Consider the following 14,575-nt stretch of genomic DNA (forward strand, 5'->3'; position numbering starts at 1 on the left):
TCTTCAGGGCCCTCTTATCTGCATCTTATATTGTACAATCTGATGGTTGACAGCATTACCAAACAGAAATCCTTGAAAGATTTCAATGCCTGTGTATGTGGACCTTAAAAAAACAGTATCAGCCTCACTGTCCCTAGCAAACTCTAGACAGGGTTTCCTGTAACTTGCCTTGAGTGTTAGAATAAGAAACTTGTGAATTAGAAAGATCCAGTGAAAATTAGGCATATTATAGGAGGGCTAGGCAGGACAGAGATAGGACAAGTCCAATCCTGGGTTAGAAATTAGTGTGATGGGAGATTATCTAACTCAGAAATATGAAAATTTCTAAAACCTTCTTGAACAATGTTATTTTGTCAAATTTGTAATTTACTGATTTATTTTTATCTGTCTCTGTGAATGATGCCACAAGACAAAATATAGAGGACTATGTTAGAAAAACAAAAGCCAAGGCCAGAAAGAAAAGAGAAGGCATTTATTCAGTGCACAGTACTAGAGAAGTAAAGAGACCAAATTGAGAAGCATATTAAACTGGTTAAACAAAAATAGTAAATGACTCACACTGAAAGAATAGATAAGGGAAGTCAAATACTAAATCTAGGTCTCACCCCAGGAGATTCTGATTTCAATAGTCTGGGTGTGGCCCAGGCATTAGGATTTTTAAAAACTCTGGAAGTGATTCAAATATATGGCCAAGGTTGATTGAGAACCAACACACTAGAGGGAAAACTTATTCTGCAGACTAGGATGCTGGAGACAGAAATGCTAATTAAATCCTGGAACTTTGAAATGTTAAGTCTTGGCAGGAATATGGTAGAAGGATTGTTTGTCATTAGGCTCCCAAGGGCCACAGTCTTCAGAAACATCAACATTAGTGTCAGTTCAGGAATCTGCTGAGGTTGATTCTTCAGCTGAAAAAACAAAACAAAGTAGAACAAAAAACATGGGGAAAAGGGGAAACTCTCTGGGAGGTAAATTTCGTGAATTCCACAGCAGGAAACAAGCGTAGAAACCAGTGGGGTACACAACTTCCAGGCTGGAGAACCCTCCGCCCGGGGTGAAAATTCTTGCTCCCAAGAGATTCTGTCACCTAACATACACAAACTCAATGCAACATCAGGTGCCAGAAACACAGGGTTGCAGAAAAAGTGGAATTTAAAGGTTTTGAGGATGCAGACAAAAAAATGGAAGGAATATTGAAGTAGACCTGGTGACTGGGCCTGCCACCATTGTTTGTTTAAGAACCGTGCTAGAAAGCAGGACATCTCAAATACTACCCTGAGATAAAAGCCACGTGGTTTCTTAATTTGCTGTTGCTCATAGCCTAAGTGCATCAGAGTGAGCTAGAGGGTTTGTTAAATTCCCTGATTGCTTGGCCCTCCTCTAGAATTTCTAATTCATTAGGCCTGGAGTGGAATCTGAGAATTTGCATTTTCCTGACAAACTCCCAGGTGATGCAGATGCTTGCTGTTCAGGACCATACTTTGAGAACAACTCCACTAACAATGGTAAAGCAGTGCCATCATTTAACTCCTATGGGAAATTCCTCCAAACAGCATTTGAGCTCAAAGTTGGCAGACTGAAAACAATGAACATAAGCTGACCGACATCTGGATGAAGCTATACCAATATTTCTTTCATCTTCTGACTTGTCAGTTATCACCAAGTCTCTTCCTGGGCCTCTGGAAGCTCCACGTACTGGCTCGGGGAATAATTTTGCCTAGAATAATTATTTTAGTGACTCAGAATTAACTTTTTAAAATTTGATAGGGGTTAGCATTAGTGTTGGGTTGATAATATGTGCACAATTAATGCTTCATTCTCTTTAAATATCAAAGTCATGGGAGGGTTGGTAATGAACTAATAACAATTTATGTGCCTCTGAAAGGAGCACCTCTGTATCTGGAAAAGTCCACTTAGGCTGCAGTTATTGAAAGAATCCAGCTTGAACCAGGCACTGAGAATCCTTCTAGCTGACATAAAGCAAGAGGAAATGGGGAGGGGTGTTTTGGACTGCATATTCTTTGGGCTTTAAAATCACAAGGCTAGCAATTCTGAATTTGCACTGCAATCTCTTTAGATTTAAACAAGTTTAAACTTCAACTTGTAAGAGATGTTCATCTGTAGTCTTTTATTTTTTCTCAAAACCTTCATGGAAGTAAGGGAGCTAATATAAATCTGTGTCATCCTTATATTTTTGGAATTGTATTACTCGAGTATAGTTACTTAGCATTTAATTTCATTGCAAAATGTCTCATAAACTCTGTTATTAGGTGATGTGGCTTGATATAATTTGAGTTAGCGCATAGAACTGAGAGTGAAAGGTCAATCTCAGGTAGAGAGAGGCCTTTGAGATAAATTCACTGACGCTCTCAGATCCATTTAAAAGCCTCCCAGGGTCAAATCGATAGCTGCCAGAGGATATTGAAGAGCAGTGGTTGGCATGGGGGTGGGTCTCAGGAAGGTATTAGTATGATTGTCCAATAAAGGGCCTGATTTTCCCTCTTGAAGGTGAGTGCCATGCTGAACATAATGGTTAAGCCTAATTGCTTGAGAAACCACCCTCCTGGGGGGTGGGTACACCCTCTGTTGGCTCCTTTACTTATCTTTTCTAGGGGAGGAAGAATGACTAGGATATGTAGTGCATGGAAGGAGGAACTAGGCCTAAGTGGTCCATCTTCCCTTTGAGAGGAATTGCCTGCCTGTTGAGAGCTTGCATTCTGTTTCGCCCCTCCACACATGTACTGTTTACTGACTCAGGCACTGTTCTGAGGTCTGTGGTCGATCGACCTTTCCTGCGAGTGATGACCCAGTCTATTTTTGGAGTTTTGTATTAGGAAGCTCATCTTTGCTGCAGACCTAAGTCATACATTTCCATCGAGATTTCATCAGGAATAAGAAGGGTATTTTGAACTCATTTGGCTGAGTTCCATTTCTGTCTCTCAAATGATCCTGAAGTTAAGTCGGGTAGAGGAGAAGCATGTGTCAGGTCCCTTAAAATCTAACATGTGGCCCAGAAAAACTTCAATATTATTTATATATCTGTGTATCACAATACAAAATAGAATGCATTTTCATATATGTACCTGCCTCTTGGTTACATATTGCCTTCCCAATTCTGATTTTTATCTTGCTTCAATTTCTTTATATTTTCATAGCATAATGTAGTGTAACAAATAATAAATAATACAAGATGCAATATTATAGAAAATATAATACAATCTACTCTATATCATATATTTTATACAATGTGATATTGTACATTGATATTTTATCTAAGTATATTTAGATTTATATTTATTTTATAAATTTATGTGTCTATTTTTATGCACAATATAGCATATATTCATGTAAGGCATCTTAAATATTGTTCAGAAAAAGTGGTGGGTAAACGTGAGTAAAATAATTTATATCTCAGATTTGCTCTCAGGACTGTGATGACAGATTTGGGGGCATAATTTCTCGGCATATGTATGTATGTATGCATTTTAGGACGTAGAAAGTTTATGTCCCCATAAATAACTACAGATCTTATTTATACTTATCTTTTTTAACTTCCTCTATTTGTATTGAAATTGTGTGTTTATAAGATGACTAGACTGGGAAGCACTGAGGAATAAGGAGGGACGCGATCTAATTCACCTGCCCCTATTCCTGGCTCTCAGCAAAAGATTAGTAAGTGGATCTAAAGCGAACCCATGCCCAGTGGAGCCGGCCTTCATTACAGTTCAAATCCCATCCTGTCCGTGAAGACTTTCCTGGTCACCAGTGGAGATGCTCCCATGGCTGTTGACTGAATAAATGATTTGATGGTAAAGCTAACATTTATTAAACATTTGCTATGTGCCAGGCTGTAAGTTAAACAGTTAACAAGTTTCTTAACCTTCCCTAGGTATCTTGTAAGTAGGAAGCTGAAGCTCAGAGAGATTGTATGACTGTCTGAGGCCACGTAATTTCTGTGAGGGACCTAGGACTCACACAAAGGGAGTCTGGCTCCAAAGCCCATGCCACACAACAGAGTGAAAAACTGCCTTCCACTTATAGAATGGCTGCATAAAGGGGCAGCACTAACACCAGTGGTTTCTCTCACCATCTTTGCAGTGTGTGTGTATCAATGGTGTTCAAGTGCCATTGAGGCAAAGCCAGATTGAGAAGAAAATTTTCTCACCTATTTATTTACTTAGTTTAGGATTCTCTACTGTGCCAGTAAATTCCTAATCAGCAAGTTCAGTTCTTCACCAAATATTTAAATTATAATCCTGTCTCTCATTGTTTTAAAAGCATTTGAAATCCAGAATGCTTTTTACTCTGGATTTTTACTCCAGCATAGACTAAGGTTTTTGTTCATCAAAACAGAATTTTAAATTCATCTTTCTCCCAAATTATCCCACCAGTTGACAATAAATTTTGAAGCTGTTCTGTGTTGTTACCATTATGTCAACGATTGGTTCCCAAACATATTTAAAGTCTCTGAGCTGTTCAGCCTGGGTTACTGAAAAATATCCATATGGGTTCACACACTGGCATGAAAATATGTTAAGCCCAATGGAATTCTGCTTTAAACCTAAGTCTAGTGCTCAAATTGATTTAAGTGATATATTATCTAAAAAAATGTGAGCATGAACACTGGCAATGAAAGCTGTATCTTATTTTCTATTTTATCTTGAAAATGGATGAGGACGAAATGTGTTTGGCAAAGATTGCTCGGTCCCCACATTTCTGACAAAGCAGCTTTCAGTTCAAAAGGATTGTCTTACCTCTCTCTCCCTTAAATACTTTGACAGCTAAGAGAGTTGCTTAGATATTATGTTCATTGTAATCACTTAAAAATTCTTGTTTTTCTGATTCTTAATAATCAAATTACTTAATTTCAAAGAAAAGAAACCTTAATATTGGGCACAGCAAACAAAAATTAAAGATTAAAGAGAAGAAGCAGAAAAATAATAGAGGCTTTTAGTGCCAAAGTCTCTCTGGTTTGGCATTAACAGAATCTGGTTTAAATTTTACTCTGAAACTTACTAACTGGATAACCTTGGGCAAAATTCTGATCCTCAGTTGCTCATAAAAATAATAATAGTAATAATAATAATGCCTTATTTCAAGGGAGAGTTATGAGAATTAACTTAGGTTTGTGGTCTCATAAATAATTATAATACAAATTCAAACATAAACATGTCACTGGAAAATCCTAACAATGTTCTTGTCTTTTTTCCTGGTAATCTTTCAAAATTGTATATTTTCGTTGCTTTACCTTTTTAAAGATTTTCAAATAGCTCAAACTAAGACTCAAATAGTTTACCACCGTCTTTAGAAGAAGCATATGGAAAGCCAATCAGACAGCCATACTGAAAGCTCGTCAGCACAATTCTTTCCCCTCACCCCCAGAGCATCTTCAGTGAAGAAGAAGAATGAAGAGAAACATTGCTTTTTTCCCTATCATATCCCGAAAATAATATTTAATTCAGGTTGACTGAAACTTTAACAAGTAACTTTAACAAGTTATTTCTTTCAATAAGAGATGTTTTATATGCAAACCATATCTTTCAAACTTTGAAATATATAAATTGTCCAAAATGAGACATAATTTCAAGTATAAAAATATATAGTAGAAATATTACTGATTTAGGGTTTTTTCTTTTTCCAGAAAATCCATAGATAATTTTTTGGAACCAGCAACCCATTAGCATTAGATAACAATTTTAATATCTTTCTTATATATTATTATCTAAATTAGATATTGATTTTTTTTAACACTTAGTGTTTTTACTTCTTTTTAAAAAAAGATTTCATTTATTTATTTTTAGAGAGAAGGAAGAAGAGGGAGAAAAAGAGGGAGAGAAACATCAATGTGTGGTTCCCTCTCACATGACCCCTAGTGGGGACCTGGCCTGCAATCCAGGCATGTGCCTTGACAGGGAATTGAACCTGTGACCCTTTGGTTCACAGGCTGGCACTCAATCCATTGAGCCACACCAGCCAGGGCTAGATATTGATTTCTATAAGTAGTCCAAAATTAGTTTGATTCTACTTAAGTAATTTCTGATGTTACAGGGTATCAACATACATCACAAAATTATTTTGCATGGCATCATATCATCATGATGACAAGAGAAAAGAAATCATTGCTCAAATGTTAATTGATACAGCTTCCTTTACTGAGTTCTCTCCCATTCCTACAACTCCATTAAATTTAATTTTAATTCCCTTCATGAAGCCTATAGCTTCTTCATCTATAAATGTTATTTTTTAAAGCTGAATTTATTTATTTCAATGGAAGTTTTCTTTATAAGGATGATTTAAACAATCTATCCACTTGTTTTGCCTAGGAAAGAGAAAATTGGCCTTAATTTTAAAATCAAGTTACAGAAAAGAAAGCAAACCTCATTCAAGAAAATTCCTATTGGTCAATTATTACTAATGTTTTTTATTAGCTGTGTTTATGAATGCATACCTTATCTCATTCTATATCTACTTCACACATTTATATGAGTAGATAAGGACCGCAGGAGAAGAAAAGTGAGGGAAGTAATATGAAACCAGTGAAGAAGAAGGCAAAAAATAAGTTCCAGGGTTTTGAGCAAAATGACAACCACACAATAGTTAGAAGATGTAGAACACAGAAAAGAAAAAGAAAAATTCCTTAAAAGTTGCAGCCCACTCTGGTACTGATGGTTGAGAGAAATTTGTCCTCCACATCCTCATGAAGAGCATTGCACAGTGTCATTGAAAATGCTGTCCACACCGTCCTACAGTAATGCAATCAAGTGTGCTTCATGGACTCTGTAGTATAACATTCTTGAAGTTTCTTGAAGATTCAAAGACATTGCATGTGCAATTAAGTAGAAGTAATTAGATAAGACTAAAGTAATGTAGTATAGGTGAACAGAAGTCTAATTGTCTTAATCTAGCCAAGGGAATTTTACAGGGGAATGGAAGTTTAATTCCTTCAACGGAGTCACTGAGAACTTTTCTGAGTAAGGAAATGATTACTGGGCAGGGGTAATGTTCTTAGACCTAAGAGAAATGAGCAACCAATAACCACCAAACTATACCATGAAAATGGAAACACCAAATACCTACCTCAGTCAAAAACATGATCTATAAGCTACTCAAAGAATATTAAACTTTAAACTGTAGTTTTCTGATAGACTCTTTAAGGATAAAAGGAAAATGTTCCTCTGGATCCTAGACCACCAGATATGGCGTATATACAGGATGAGGCAAAAGTAGGTTTCCAGTGGTGAATATGGAAAATAATACAATAATTAAACAATAATACAAGAATAAATTTTGTGTCTCACCACCATAAGCCTACTTTGCCCTACCCTGTATGTATGCTACTATATATGTAAGTATAATAAAATAATATTTATGCTATTGCCCGTAATTTAGATATATGTTGGAGAATGCCTATTCACAATTATTCTTTGAAGTAGTGAGCATAAAGTCATTCTTTCTTATAGTAATTAGATAACAGTTAGCTGTCTATAAAGGTTACTTCTATTTCACATTATTCACCCATAGAGAATGGTTTTCTTTCTCTTTTAGGAGTGCTGAAGCTAAAACCAATAGCAAGTCAAAAGGACAATTTGGAAATGGCAGAAAATGGAAGGAGGTAATACAATCTATTTTTAACCTGCTGAAGATTATTTTCTGATATGTGAAGATAACATCACAATGATCATATACCTGAGCAATCTTAGTCAAATGACTTACCAGTTCTTTGTCTCAATTTCTTCATCTATTTATTGGGGGAAAAAAACAGTACTTCATAGTTTTATTGTGAGAAATAAAGGAGATAATACATGTGAAATGCCTAGAACAGTATCTGGCACATAATAAGTACTCAGTCAAGGTTAACTATTATTATTCATCAGGAAGCAAAAAAATCTGTATTGGGTCTTATGACTTATAATCAAATCTTATTCATAGCATTAAAGTAAAATAAAAGCTCAGTAAAAATTGCAACACTTTTCTGTCATACAAACAAATGTACCCACTGGGTAATATAGAGCATTATGTTAGAATTGCTGGGCCTAAAATCTGTTCCTGACATAGAATCCAGCAGGTCCCGGATATTCTAGATTATCAGAAATCACACATCATCAGACTGGAGTACTATTACTGCATATAATTTTCAAAAATAAACATTTTCATGACCCTTTTCCAACCACTAAGGAGGTAATAAATATACTACCACTAATGAAAACCAATAAAACTCTATTGATATTCTAAACCTGAGGTTCCAGGGGTGGTTTGGCTCCCTGACCAGATAAACCATTGGATTTGCAAGTGCAACACTTGCAGCAGTAAATTCAAATTTGGTTTTCAGAAAAGATATTTAATTATTACATATTTATTAGTTTTCTATTGCTGAATAATAAATTTCATAAACTGAGCAACTTAAAATTACACTTATTTTTTAACTCACAGTTTCTGTGGGTCAGAAATCCAGGGCTGGCCTGACTGGGTTCTCTCCTCAGGGTCTTACAAGGTCAAAATTAAGGTGATGGCCTGATCTGTAACTTTACATGTTTCTCGGGGTTTCTTGTGTCTGTAGTACTGAGGTCCTTATAAACTTGCTGGCTGACAGCTTCCCTCAGCATCTCAGGACTCTTGCATTCTTTGCTATGTGGACCCATCTATCTTGGCAGCCAGCAACAGTTTTCCTTGTGCTGAATTTCTCTCATGCTTCACATTTTGTCTTTAACTTCAAGACACTCATTTAAAGGGCTCATGAGTTTGGGTCAGGCTGACCAAGATAATCTCCTTTTTAGGGGAGATTGGGTTATACATAACCTAATTGCAAGAATAATATCCAAATAAATTCACACTGTTAAGAATTACAGAAGGCATAGGCACACCAGGGGATGGGCCGTTGAGGGGACATCTTAGGATTCTGCCTAGCATATATGTCAAAGGCCTTCAGGATCAATAATTCAAAGCCTGGACCAAAAGGCCTACTCGGTTGGCCTAAGATGCCAAGTCTTAGAATTTATCAGAAAGAAATTGGTGTTTGGAAGCATTGTTCAGTGATCTCATAAATTTACAATTTTAGAATATAGGTTGTCTTTTCTATAGGCAGAACCAAAGTCTTGGTATTGAGGACGAAAAGTGAAGAATCTGATCCACCATTTTTCATGTGCTTAATTTATCATCAAGTTTTTCATCAGCTGTATCCAATATGGGTGTATTACCAATGTTCATTCAAAAAGTGTCACAAAGGATCAAGAACTGTGTAACAACTAGCCTTACTTTTAAAGATTAGATAAATAATATTACCAGGAGTCACCAGAGTATGAACTTCCAAGAGTGCATTCAAGAAATTAATGTCATGAGAAACTAGGTTTTAGAATCCATTCACATGACTGGGTCTATTGACTTTATATCTTCCCATGAGGAAATATATATCAATTCTTTGTCTGTAAAGCAATTTGTACTGATAGTTTGTAAATAGCTAAGCTAAAGTTCTTTGGAATGTTGTTCCTCATGTCATCTTATTTATCATGTTGTTTTTGGATTTTTTTTTCATAGGTAGTGGTTGAATGGGTTGGTTGATTTTTGCTACTGGACGAGCCTTGTATTTTTTTTCTTTTACTTATATATAGTTTATGTCTTCAAATGTGTTTTATTGTCATAGCACCTGTATATGTATATCTGTATATATATATATCAGCTATTTATAAATTGGTTTTCTTTTTTTAAATATCTTAAATTCACGTGGCATTTTTATTGCATTTTTCCCATTATCATTTAGCTCCCTTACACTCCAAAATCATCACACTGTTGTCCACATTCATGAGTCCTTTTTTCCTTTTTGCCCTATCTCTTCACCCCTTACCTTCCTCCTCCTTAGCTGTCAATCTGCTGTCTATGAGTCTGTCTCTATTTTGCTTGTTAGTTCAGTTTGTTCATTGGATTCCACATATTTTATAATGTGATTTCGCCACAAAGAATTGTTAAATCAGGGATGACTGTATATTTCAGTCAACCACAGGGACTATCAATGGCTCTCTGGAGCCCTCAGTTGTTAGAATTCTGAGTTTGGCTAGGCCTGTGGGAAAATCAGGGATGTCTGCATTGGGTAAGGACTGGGCTATGTGAGGATACATTGTCACATATTTGGGACCTTGAAGGAATGTTGTTATTCCAGAATAAAAGAACACTGAGGAAATGTTGCATACTAAATCATCTTTATATAGATATATTTATTAGCTTAATTTTTTTTTCGTGGCAGGAAGAATTTCAAAATCTAATGAGAATATCTAGGGCCTCCTGAGCAGTAAAAGGCATCCTGACAGCAAGGAATAGCTTTAAAGAAGCCTGCAGTTAAAACCTATTAATGTCACAATTTTGCCTAAAGTAGCCCTGGTTTCAAGCAGTATTTCCTCTCTTGTGCATCTGGTCTTCTGAAGGCGAATATGCATCCCTTGAATCCACTCGCCAGCCCTGCTCAAAAAAGAGGATTCACCTATGGTGCTCACCGAACCCCTTTGGTCCTATAAAACACATTTTGTGTAAATGATAAATAAGTTTACATTAAAATATTTAATTTGGCAGACAGCTGCAGATAGGCACTGAATTTTTAAAATATTTATGAAAGATGGAAAAAAGGAACAGAGCAGATAAGTCTAGAAAATTTTCTTCTTATATTAATGCATATTAATGCATTAAATTGAAGACATAAAGATCACAGACAGCAAGTATGGTTACTGACCATAAATTCTCAACAGAAATTTCCTTAACATAACAAAGTCATACAGGGAAATGAATCAAACAATAAGTATGAATAAAGACTTAGAAAATAGAGACACATTCAATGTGCAGAAGAAAAGCCATCTACTGACAAGCCTAATACTTTACTGAAAACTGGGACAAAGTGAGAGAGAGGGTGGGAGTGGTACAAAAAAGGGAGACAAATGAGAAAAAGATAGAGAAAAATACGGTGAGAGGAGGAGACTTGGGAAAACTATTGTACTGTGAAATTCTGATTCTTATATTCATAAGTCAACATAAGCAATAAGAATGTTTATATCTTCATAAAGATGTATCTAAGATCCATATAACTTAAATACATCTTTTGTCTAAATAGTTCATTTTCCTAGTTATCAAAGTAGTTATTCTGAGACACATTTGAACTACTGCTCAAAATATGTTATGATCCTATAAATATGATGCAATTTCCCTTTAGCTATAATATCCTTAATTAGTTTTTGTCAATGGTATACATTAATTACACTCCAGCATTTCAAGGTCTGTTTGTTCTCTGATTTAGAAAAAGTAATCTGTATTCTCTAGTGATGTAAAAAGCCTAGCATCTAATTAGGAACTTTCTTATCAGATTTCTCCAGTGTGGGTGGCCACCCTGCCGTGGCCTGCGTCTCCCCTGGGAGAGCAGCAGCCCCTCAGGTGAGCACATTTGCTCCTGGAATGCAGTCATGGCCCAAACCTCAGTCTGTTTGTTTGTTTGTTTCCTATATATTCTTTTTATTTCCTAATTTATTATAACTTCACAGTTTTTTTCCTTTGCTGCAAACTTTCCAAAATTCTTCATCATTACATATGTATTATTTTTACTTTTCCTTGCTGGCTACTGCTTTTTCCTCTAACTTTCTCTGCTCTAACATGAAAAAACCTTGTAGCCCCAATTTCATGAGAAGACATAAAGGAAATAAAGCAAGCTGTATTTGCAGCAGTAGATTACAGAGATTCAATGTTCATCTCTAACAGATTGAACATGTTCTAGAGAAAAGGTTCCTATGAAATTACTAAGACAGGACATCTCAATTTATAAATAAGCAAAAATATTTTGAAAAGAACAACCCCCCATAATTCCTGATACAATGCTTTTAAAAGTACCTCCGCTTGACCAACAGGTATGTTTTCATAGTTGTATAAATTATCCATGTCTTCCAAGGTGGCATCATAAGTTTCTGAGTCATAGTTGATGGGCTCTAAAGTTGGAGCAGGCACAGCAGCATCAAAGATGATGAGTCCCAGAACAAGTCTTGCTAATGCTTTCATTTTGCAAACTCTCCTAGTCATAAAATATTAAAATGCATAAATATTTAATTGATAATAACTTATGAATAGTTGGCACTAAACAGGAATGATAGATAAATCAATATTAACACTGAGAAACTTGAGCTGGTAGCTTTCTTTACATGAATAATATATAAACATAATAGAAACAATTATATGGCTTCTGATGACTATTGATACCAGTTGTTCAAATTAATGCACAAACCTCATCATGTTTTTACAGTGGATACAGTAATTACAGTGAAATTGATTTTACTTTATAGAGAAACATGGGGGAGATAGGATGCAGAAAGACTGCAATATACTTATTCACAAATGCTTCTGCATTGCTAGGCATTAAGATTGTTTCATCAACTCTGGAATGTAGGGAGGCTGATGTTGCTGATGATGATGCTCACGTTAACTGTCACGCTGTTTTACAGATGAGAAAACCAAGACAGAGTTGCTCATACAACTAGGACTCGTAACTGTTTCTTGTGCATTTAAGCCTAAGGTCTTTTCTGACAAAATAATAAAGATTTCTTTCTTTTTACCTCTTTGTTGCCTCTGGGTATTATTAAAATATGGATCATTGAATATGTGCATGTATTAATATTTCATGCAATACTTTTCAAAACTTTTTCTAAACTAAATGGAGCAAACAGAAAGTAATTTTTCTTTAGTCCTCAGTGCTGTATTTCAATTCTAAATAGCTGTTTAAGGTTTAATGTCAGAATCAATAAGACTACATGTGTGAAAGGCATTATTTGGCAAAACCCTTTAGAGTAGGGTTTGTACACATACAGCACTAAAGAAATCTTTTGTTTTATAATTCTTTAATAAGCACAATTTTTATTTTCTATAACATCTTGCATTTTGTGATTTAATTAAGGTCTTATCATTTTAATTATTGCAGTTCTATACGTACTCCTTTGAACACATTTTAGTTTATAATAAAAAATTCTCATGTTTAATTTCAAACATTTAAGTTGGACCTATCAAAAATGTTACCCAGTGATTATTTATTGGGGAAGCAAATTATTTGTAAAGTCTTTTTATCAAAGATGTCTAATTTTAAAGGTTTTGCATTTTGGATATTCTTCTTTGGTTTACTTTAAAAACAGTGCATATGGTGTCTGTGTTTTTGAACACGTATAAAAGAGAATTCATAGTAAACATTGCTTATAAACTTGAATGCACTGGCAGACAAACTGACCTTCAGTTACTTGAAAGAAAGTCTTTATGAAGCAGGTTTAGGCAGAAGGATATGAAATTCCTCTGAGAATAAGAAGCAGTACAAGGAGCTCCTTTTTATCCCTTTCTATGCTTTCTTCAAATAAATTTTTCATTCACACTGGATAAACTAAGCCTCTGTTTTACCTGCCTTTGAAGAGATCTTTGCAGGATTTCAGATTTGGAACTGCTTAATGCAATTTACTAACAAAGTTTTAATATAACAGTGTGATTTGCAAGTCTTCCAGGAACCATTCTCCTACATTCAAGTGGGAAGCATTTAAAGTAGCCACTCTTAACCTAAATAAATACATTTTTCTTGTGCATTTCTAGCAACTTGCATTGTTCAAAACAATGCACTTGCTGGCTCTTTTTCTCTTTGTACTCTATATTTGATTATAAATGTCTACATATTAGAGTTTACCTGCATGTGGCCTATCCCCTAAAGCTGCCAGCAGTAAGGCAGTCTGTGAGAATTTTAGAAATATGAAGAACATATATCCATGTTTACTTAAAAACTATGTTCCTTCTTCCACATAATTTTATTAGTATTTAATGTAATGCCTTTGTTGCAATTTTGAAATTGTTGTCCACTTGACTCCATTTCATGCTATCTTGAAAATGCATGCTTATATAAAACTTTAAAATATATAGCTTAAAAAGATATTCTAAATGCGTAATTCTAGTATGATCAGTATATTTTTAAACACCTGAAATCTCATTTTCTTCTTTTACATAATTTTTCAATCAATCATAATCAATAGTGCCTGTCTATACTTGCAAAGAATGTGGTCTGTCAGGGCACTTCATTTAGGAAATATATTGGAAACTACTATAATTTTATTGGCATCTATCATGACTATTAAGATTAACTATTTTGTTGTATGTTATTAATTCCTAAGCTAATTCAGAATTTTGGATTTTCCAAGAATAATATAAATATAAATATAGACAAACTAAACCCAATCCACTGAATCAAAGTTCACCTTGAGATATTAAAGCAAGTTGAATTATTTTTTTAAAGGTTGTTATAGTAGGAAAAAGGTCTCTAGCCCAAGAAGAAAGCAAGTGTAAAAACTTACCTTTGGCTCCTACTTGGTGAAATGGCACGAAGTGACTGAGGACACGGAGCCAGTGGTATTTGCCCCTGACCAATGGTTGTGAATTCTGGTCGTGGGAGGTGGAATTTGTAACACTCAATTTTCTGTTTGGAAAAGCTAACCTTGAGAAATGCTTCTCAGTCTTTAAAAACCCCAAGCTACTTTGTAGTCACTCAAACTGAGCAGTAGAATCCAAATTACATCGTTTATAAAGCTCTTGAAAT

General features: G+C 35.1%; 1 protein-coding gene across 1 annotated transcript in view; it reads right to left on the reverse strand.

The window, feature by feature from the left end:
• EPYC (epiphycan) overlaps nucleotides 1-14,360 on the reverse strand; it is a 39,275-nt gene extending 24,915 nt beyond the window's left edge. Inside the window, exons 1-2 of the mRNA XM_054579847.1 lie at nucleotides 14,334-14,360; nucleotides 11,857-12,034 (exon numbers count right to left, since the gene is read on the reverse strand). Coding sequence (XP_054435822.1) covers nucleotides 11,857-12,021 — 165 coding nt within the window. The 5' untranslated portion in view covers nucleotides 12,022-12,034; nucleotides 14,334-14,360. The remainder of the gene's footprint in view (nucleotides 1-11,856; nucleotides 12,035-14,333) is intronic.
• Between the last annotated feature and the right edge of the window lie 215 nt (nucleotides 14,361-14,575).

The sequence above is a fragment of the Pteronotus mesoamericanus genome, unplaced genomic scaffold (assembly GCF_021234165.1).
Source record: "Pteronotus mesoamericanus isolate MK-2021 breed Mesoamerican mustached bat unplaced genomic scaffold, CSHL_Meso_final contig_56, whole genome shotgun sequence".
In the NCBI taxonomy this organism is placed as follows: domain Eukaryota; kingdom Metazoa; phylum Chordata; class Mammalia; order Chiroptera; family Mormoopidae; genus Pteronotus; species Pteronotus mesoamericanus.